The 8,155-nt window shown below is 34.9% G+C and overlaps 1 protein-coding gene across 3 annotated transcripts; it reads right to left on the bottom strand.

Annotated features, from left to right (window-relative positions):
- Positions 1 to 764: 764 nt before the first annotated feature.
- Positions 765 to 7,476, bottom strand: LOC106762088 (probable E3 ubiquitin-protein ligase RHG1A). Of its 3 annotated transcripts, XM_014645796.2 has the most exons (8): positions 7,381 to 7,476; positions 6,892 to 7,019; positions 6,350 to 6,563; positions 4,389 to 6,176; positions 3,539 to 3,589; positions 1,568 to 1,669; positions 1,282 to 1,422; positions 765 to 1,198 (listed from the first exon to the last, which is right to left on the bottom strand). In XM_014645796.2, exons 4-8 carry the CDS (start codon positions 6,078 to 6,080, stop codon positions 1,067 to 1,069), a joined length of 2,118 nt encoding a protein of 705 aa, XP_014501282.1. In that variant the 5' UTR covers positions 6,081 to 6,176; positions 6,350 to 6,563; positions 6,892 to 7,019; positions 7,381 to 7,476; the 3' UTR covers positions 765 to 1,066. The 3 variants fall into 3 exon arrangements, 2 of the variants coding, with proteins under 2 accessions (XP_014501282.1, XP_022636687.1); XM_022780966.1 differs by lacking the exon at positions 7,381 to 7,476 and having other exon boundaries at positions 6,892 to 7,169; XR_002667917.1 differs by lacking the exons at positions 765 to 1,198; positions 1,282 to 1,422; positions 7,381 to 7,476 and adding an exon at positions 4,176 to 4,203 and having other exon boundaries at positions 1,619 to 1,669; positions 6,892 to 7,183.
- Positions 7,477 to 8,155: the final 679 nt, after the last annotated feature.

Genomic DNA, 8,155 nt, shown 5'->3' with positions numbered 1-8,155 from the left:
AGTAAATCATAAATAATCTACGCACCCACTTAAATCTCCCTCTTTCATGAATATATTATTATTATAAAATTAAACAAATAATTTTTATAATTTTATTATAAATAGATTTTATTTATTTTATAGATAATTTTATAATTAAAAAATTATTAAATTTAAAGGAACAGTAAAACTAATAAAATAATTATTTAATTTAAAAAAATTAAAGGATAAGTTTTGAAAACAAATGTGTGTGTGTGTGTGAATCAGATTTTTCACCTTTAATTTTTAATATGGCTTTCTCACAAGCATTTTGAGTTTAGTAAAAAAATTTAAATTGAAAAAGCTTAATTATCATCTCATACGAACAATTTTATGCTATAAACAATAAAGAAAAAGCTTGAGAAGTTATAAAAAATCTTGTAACACTCGTGTTAGTGCAAGAAGTGATCTGAATGTCTATGATAATGACCTTCCTTTTCTATGAGAATATCCATCTCTTATTAGCCTAGTTTTGACTTTTCTCACCATCATGTAAATGGGAATCTTTTACCTTTGTCTACGATAGGATTGTGGAGAGAAACCTTTGCAATGCTAAGAGTTCCACCCCTAACATTCATCATGCCCACGTTGAGGAAAGAAAGGAAATGTAGTTATGAGTTCTAAGTTTGTTAATACTGATAATAATAATAATTAAAAAAGAACCACCGCATACTCTAGATATGATTCTTACATTTGTATAATATATTCTTGTACCTAGTTATCCGTTCAGCATAAAAAAAAAATCATAAACGAAAGCAAGCCTTGTTAACTTGAGTTAAGAAATTGCTCCTTCATCCAAACCAATCCATCACCTAAACCGGGTGATAATTGGCTTTTAGATAAATAAACAAAATGATATAACAAATTCCAGGGAGGGAGTGTAGGGGAAACCTTTGTCAGACAGGTACGACAATTTACTAGGCTACAGATTAAAAAAAAAAAAAAGGTATGATGACAAGGCAGCAGCAAAGCACCAGAATTTCCTGGGTAAATTGTGCATTTTTCTCTTCATGATCATGGTTATTGCCCGAGGATAGAGTCACAGACATCATGTTGCCAAGCCTGTTGTCTTACAAATAGGACACAGATTCTTATGCATTAGCCACTGTTTGATACAGTCACTATGGAAATCATGGCCGCAGTCAAGCGTTCCGATATCATCTCCATCACCATAATCTTCCTGCACTCAATGTAATCAAGTGATGAGACATGTGTAAACAAGCACGCTGGGATATTTAAATTAAGTCAGCTAGTCAGGTTTACCTGACAAACACAACAGGGTTCTGCATCAATCTGAGATTCTGTTTCAACCGAGTGCTTTTTCTGTTTCAAGAATTTCAATACGGCTTCCTCACTCAATCCAGTACTCACATTTCCAATGCGCTCTTCCAGAGCCAATAACTCCTGTTGTTGTCATAAATGTCAAATGAGAAACTCTCTAAAATGAAGAAGCAATTAGAAATATAATCAAAGGATAAAAAAAAAAACTTAAACTATGATTAAATTGATATACTAATATTTGCATCCACATGAAGAAATGAATTTTTACCTCGTAAGACATGTTATCAACATCAAGTCGCATATCTCTGTGTCGATCATGAACATCAGCTATTCCAGAAAGAAACGACTGATGATCAAGGATCACAACATCCTGTCACAAAATGAAGACTTACACTAGCATTTACAAGCTTAATATAAAATATCTATTAAGCCAAAAATAGTAAATAAACAACCAAATTGGGATTATGAACAGATAAAAAAGATGCACCCAGTCTTTCATACATCACAGTTCAAAGAAAGTAATAGTGTATCGTCCAGTTGAAAAAGAGCTTCTAACTCAGTTACAAGATACAATAGATAATCACCAGCCACTACACATTTTGGGAACAAGGACAGTCAATCATTCCAGATCAGAAACATCTCGATAGTTGGTCAAATGGTAAGTAATGCCCCCACAAGAAGCTACTTGGCAAGATATTTCTTCCATCGGAGATCAGTTTTCCATCTTAAAACCTTGAAGACAAGCTGTGGTGGAGGAGGGAGGTATTGTTGGATATAGGAGAAAGGAAAGATTAAAATAAGGACATATATAGTTCGTTATATATGTTTGTGTTAATTGGGGTTCCTTTCTGATTTCTGTTACAGCCTGTTAAGGAAATGTATTTTCCTTTATATAGTGACGTGGTTTCACCAAAAGGAGATTAGGAATTTTGATTGTGTAAACTGGGATTTCAAGGGTAGAAAAGGAAAGTGCTCCTTTTGGGGGAAAACCTATTTACCTTATTCGCTTTTAATTTTTGATACTTGGAGAAATAAATAAGTAATTCGTGATATATTTATGGGGGAGGAAGGAGTATTTCTTTCCAAGTTGCACTTCGACAATCTCAGAGTGAGCCTGGGTCAATTGGATCATAGGTTTCAAATTCTTTTCTTTTTGTTAAAATTAGTAATTTCAAAACATTCTTTGTTAAATATTTTATAGAGTAATTGCTTTTAAAAATAGACTATATTATTTAATATTTGATGAATGGAATAATTGAATTTTCAAAAATACACATTTAGTCAAGAGAATAATGAAGTAAATTGAATAATAGCTTTATTACTATTATTATTTAATAATTTTGGTCAAGTTGGGTTGGGTATGGAGTTCATCATACATAACCTGTCACTCAACCTATAAGAGATTGGTTGGGTTGGACCTAATAGCAAAGAAAACCCAACCCAATTGCAATGAAAACAAGACTCAATATGTTAGGATCGGATTATCTGATCCAACACCCCTCTAAACCTCAGACTAGAACTCGTCATTTCTCAAGAGGCTAACAATTTGTACAAGCTAATTAAAGAAAGAAATTAAATTCAATAATTATACTATATAGAAAGAACTCTAAGTTTGTTAAGGGGTTGTTGTAGTTAGAAGAGAGTTTAATAAACTATGGTAACAGTTAGTTAGGCTGAAAGAATAAACGGGGAAAATTAGAGAGGGGTGGGACAAACTTGCGTTTCAGGAAAAGGAGAGAGTCCTGGATCTGTTGAACATCCAGGAACTCACCATTGTTTTGAGATTTTCCAGTTCTTGGTATTGTGCCCTCATTAGAGTTGGATTAGGAACTAGGGTTGATTAATACAGATTCATCATTTTGCTTACAATATTTCATACTGCTCTAAGAAACATACAAGACATACTAATAATGTTCAAAATTTTGCATTCTTCCAATTTTTCTCAAATAAGAATTTTATTATTATTACTTGCAACCTTTGGACAGAATATACCTTCCAGAATTCCAGTGTATGTCCAAACAAAATCACAAATAAATCAACATCGTTGTAGGCCTGTTAAGGGTCAATGTGACAACTCAATCCTCGCTGCTAAAGAACGGGACAGGTAATTATATTTTTTGTATTAGATCTGTATAGGGACTAAACAGTCTTTGAAGTGTTTATCGCATCAGAAAATCAGATAAGGTAAAGGAAGTAACATCTATCTGTCAATATACACCATTAATTTAGAATAACTAACCTCGAATCGCACATTCCCACCTCTACGCATAATGCCCAACACATTCCGGAGCTGCATCATGGAAAAAAAATTTCATGCAACAGAATAGTTATTCAGAAAAAAAAAATACAGCAACTTTTAAGAGTATTTAAATAACAGCTTAAATATTGTCAGAAGGCAGAATAGGACATTGGAAGAATATGTGGTTTTATTAGCTACTGAAATGTTTATTCCTTTCTAATCATGCTATTAGGAGTATATTCTTAGTATTTAGTAATCTCCGGGAAAAGGTTTTTTACTGGCTTTATCCTACTTTGGATCTTTATGAACATTATAGGCTAGTTATTGAAGTTCAATACAATTGAAGCATTGGAACTACATCAAACTATTGTAGATCCAAAAAGAGCTATCAGACCAAGTGTGATAGCCAGAGCAACTAAACGTAGGAGTAAATGTTATCAAAATTTGCTCCTAGACTCATTTGTTTGTCAGAAATCATTATGAACGGTTAAATTTGAGATCCCCTCCTTCAGCCAGGAGTTTGCTTTAAATAAATTTGAAGCCAAATATTGTTCATAGCATAGAGACAAAAAGGAAAAAAGCTTGGCTAAGGTTCATAAGAAATAACAACTACAGGCTACTCATCAGCCTAACATACCATGCAAACCAAATCTTCAGAATTGAAGCTGCAATTTTTAAATAGACAAGTATCAACTCAAACAATTTCTGAAACAAAAACTACAATTTCAAAGAAAATGGTGCCAATCACTTGATGCCTCCAAACACTTGATATAATCATTAAAGCAACAATCTTTACCAGCAAAAAAAACTGAGTATTGAAACACAAGTAAAAAGACAGTTAAATACAAACCTCGGATACAAATCTACTACTCCCTTCACTTGCAACATCCAGAGCACGCAGTGAATAAGGAATTCCAAATTCACTTTCCCCTTGCCTATCCATCCATGGAGATGATCTTGGATTTGCCCCAGTCCCAGATGATAATGGCCTTGGTTCAGAGGTTGAAAGAGCAGTACGCAAGGAAGAATAAGCATTGCTTGGATTTCCAATAGGATCAGAACCAGGAGAAAACAAGGACCGACGGACATATTCAGATAGCCTCCGTGGATGTTGTGGAGGATTAGGACGAGATACCCAATTTGAGGCAGGAGCGGGGTTTGTAGCTGGATTGGATCCAGTCCGTGATGAAGAGACATTTCCTGGAATACTTAAATTTTCACTACTTGAACTTGAAGCTCTAACTGTTGGATTTTGAACCAAATTTCTTAAATCAGTTGCAGGTACAAAGACGGGATGTTCCAAAATATTTCTAGACATTCGCCTTGAGTTTGCATCTTCTTGGTCTCTGTCGGCACACATAACTGGGTTTGATGCATGGATATTTCTTGAGCTAGAACCACCATTCCATCTAAACGATTGCCTATTCCTAGGCAAAGCAGGAACATGGATTACAAGTGGCTGGCTTTGAGGAACCACGTTATCTATTGGTGGAGCTGATCTCAAGTTCAGAGAATTATCAACGGAATGAAACCTTTGTGATGCTTGAGAGGATGAAGAAACACCAGACTGCCTAATCGTGCTCGCAGTTGAGAATGCAGCGGGAGGAACGGAATTTTGTTGACTCAAAGGATTTAACCTCAACCGGAAATTCCTGTGAAAGCTTTCTGAGCTTCCTGCAATGTTTGAATCAGGAACGTTTTCAGATGCTTCATTCCCCATTCCCAGGCCAAGTCTTGCATTCACCTGCTCTGTGGATACAGCTCTGTTTGAACTGCTTCCAGCATTATCCTGAGTAGGAATCGCATGCCAAACACTACCATCAGCATGCTGATTGTAGCTAGAACTTCCAGCATCTGAAGATTGTCCATTATTTCCTTCAACAGCCTTTCTTTTACAAGAGACTCGTCGTGTATCAAGAGAACTTGGCCTACCATCAGAACCTTCGACCAGGAAGCCACTATTTGCAGAAGGAAGCAAAAAAGAACCAGATCCAACATTAGATGGCAAGCACTCGTTTGATGACCCACTAGACATGTGTAAGTCAGAAAGCTCCAGATGTTGACTATTATCATCGCCACTATCCGCTAAACCTGCATTTAGGTTGAGATTCTGGGACATTAAACGAGACTCAGGACTGCGCATGTACACAGGACTTGTGTTATCATTGTCTAGAGAAAGTGTATTGGTTGGTTCAAGGCGCCTTTCTTCTAGCCTTGCACCAGGCAACGCACCAGCAGTAATGGCTGATGTCCATCCAAGTTCTCGTTTCGGCTCATTATTGTTAATCTCATTTGGGGTACTGCTAGAACTTGGCTCCCCTAAGCTCCATCCACTCAAATTTTGCCATTCATGATCAATGGAATTCACATAAGATGAGTTCATATTACCAGGAGAAAGTATATAATCAGGTATTTGATTTTCTGCAGGATTCACATTATTCCAGCAAATCTGCTGATCCACAGTCGAATTACCTGGCGTAGAGCCACAATCAAATTCTAAGGTTTCTGGCATTGGACCAACTGTACCTCTCTGCCCTTGCATTGAAGGAAGCTATTGATTTCCCGCACAAAATAATTAAATATATGAAATTAATCCCTCAATAAACCACCAATAAGCCAGGCACTAAACTTAGCAGCGCTGTTCAACAAACCAAGAAAACATTCATCAGGAAAACTCAACAATCATGCAAGAAAATGTTCATGTAAGATGTAAATCACATATGCTTCAGTAAAACCTAAGATATAAACAAAAGTATCAGAGTACAAGGCAAACTCAACAATTAAGAAACAAAATTACAAAAACAAACAAACCTCAACACGGGAAGGTCATCTATTGATAAAGTCAATGTGTAACTAAGAAGCCAATGTGTAGGTGCTTCTTAATCTTATGCCCTAACCTTCTCGATTGGCGTACAGAACAGGTATGCACCACTACCCAATCCTTGATAATCAGTAAGAATCTTGCAGTACCAATTCCCCTAATGCAGCATTGGCAATTGATTAGTCCCAGAAATTCGCGCACCCCCTGCATAAAATAGACGAAACCTCAACAACAAAGTCAGCACGTTCTCATAAAACTCAACGAATAAAATCGGAAAAAACAAAGAAACAAAATTTTTTCACAAGATCAGCTCCAATGTTTCAAAACACCAAACTAGGTTCAACAGACACATAATCCAACTGAATTTAAGAGACTCTAGAAAACAAAAACCAACAACAAACTCCGCAGTTGAACAACCAATCCTCCTTAAAGTTCCCCTCCAAAAAAAGAGCATAACTTGATAAATTTCTGAAAAGCTGCACATCATCAAGTAATCAGAGCACAAAAAATAGGTTAAATGGAAGAAACTCACCAGATGAAACGAAAACGGCCGATCTAATTGGATAATCAAGGTATGAGTGGGTCAAAATAAATAGAGAAAGAAAGAGACCATGTTGGATACGGGGGTGCTTTTTATTCGATTTAATGTTCCCTTTCCTCCTGGTAGAAAACGAAGAAAGGCAAGAACAGTGAGAAAAGGGGAGAGAAGAGAGGGTGTTGGATGGTGGAGGATATCAAAATCGGATAGAAAACTGAGAAAGAAAAAAAAAAAACAATAATAAAATAAAAATGTATTGCATTGAAGACAGAAATCTTCAATTTACAAAACAATCCAAGAGATATGTATTAGTATATTAATTTAAATTATTGTAAAGGCTCTAGCCTCAAAAGAAGGAAGATAGAAAATGGAAATAAAAAAGAGTTACATTGGTAATTAGCAGTAATAATTAATAATTAAATTACTAATAGGTGATTCCGGATTGAGAAAGTGGGGGGAAGGGGTGGCTGTTTGGCAGATTACCAATTGAAGTGAGATGAGGTGCGTGTCTTTACTTCTGACCTTACTCAATCCATATGGCTCTGCCTCTGTCCCAAACAGATAATAATGATGTTAATAAATTATCCGTGTTGGAGTTCCTGCCTCAATACAACCCTTTTCCTTTTTGTGTTCCCATCTATTCTATTACACCACTCCCTCTTTCTCTCTCTTCTCTGCTCTATTCTACTCTTTGTACGTGGAAAACAAAAATAATACACTAATTCACGCATTAGATCCTTTTGCTTGGGTATTCAATAAAATCTTAAAATAATAACAAAATGTAAAAAGAAAATTAATATAAAATCAAGGGTTGTGTTAGGAAACATCCTCACAACTCTCTTAATTGTATACAAGATTTAGTAATTGTATTATTCAAAAATTTGTAATTTTTGTTGAAAAAATTGTACTAAAAGCATTGTAACATGAATTTGTAATTTTATCTTAAAAAAATTACAATGGGAAGGATTTACAGTTTTGTGTGGGAATCTTTGCAGTATTTGTCAAAAAAAAATTGCTTAAGTAATAATAGCTTTGTGTGTCAGTTTAAATTCTTCTAAAATCTTATTTAAATTTCTGCTATTATTAGTAGTAGATGTATTTTCGTCTCAAAATATTATTTTTCTATTACACGATTCTTAATCTTGTATGAGAATTTAGATTTTGATTTAAAAAAACATTATATATGCATACTAAAATCAATATGATATGTTGCGTCTTTGGATAGAAGTTAGTTTTCTTTATTTTTTTTACAATGACT

This window comes from Vigna radiata, chromosome 5 (assembly GCF_000741045.1).
Source record: "Vigna radiata var. radiata cultivar VC1973A chromosome 5, Vradiata_ver6, whole genome shotgun sequence".
In the NCBI taxonomy this organism is placed as follows: Eukaryota; Viridiplantae; Streptophyta; class Magnoliopsida; order Fabales; family Fabaceae; genus Vigna; species Vigna radiata.
This window is presented reverse-complemented; position numbering and strand designations above follow the sequence as displayed.

Bases quoted from the DNA above. Each gene is read 5' to 3' on its own strand.
- LOC106762088 (XM_014645796.2), bottom strand. From the start codon at position 6,080: ATGCAAGGGCAGAGAGGTACAGTTGGTCCAATGCCAGAAACCTTAGAA. The intron at 3,590-4,388 runs GTTTGTATTTAA...TCCATGATGCAG, and splicing joins GTAGTAGATTTGTATCCGAG to CTCCGGAATGTGTTGGGCAT. The intron at 1,670-3,538 runs GTTAGTTATTCT...ATTTTGTGACAG, and splicing joins GTGGGAATGTGCGATTCGAG to GATGTTGTGATCCTTGATCA.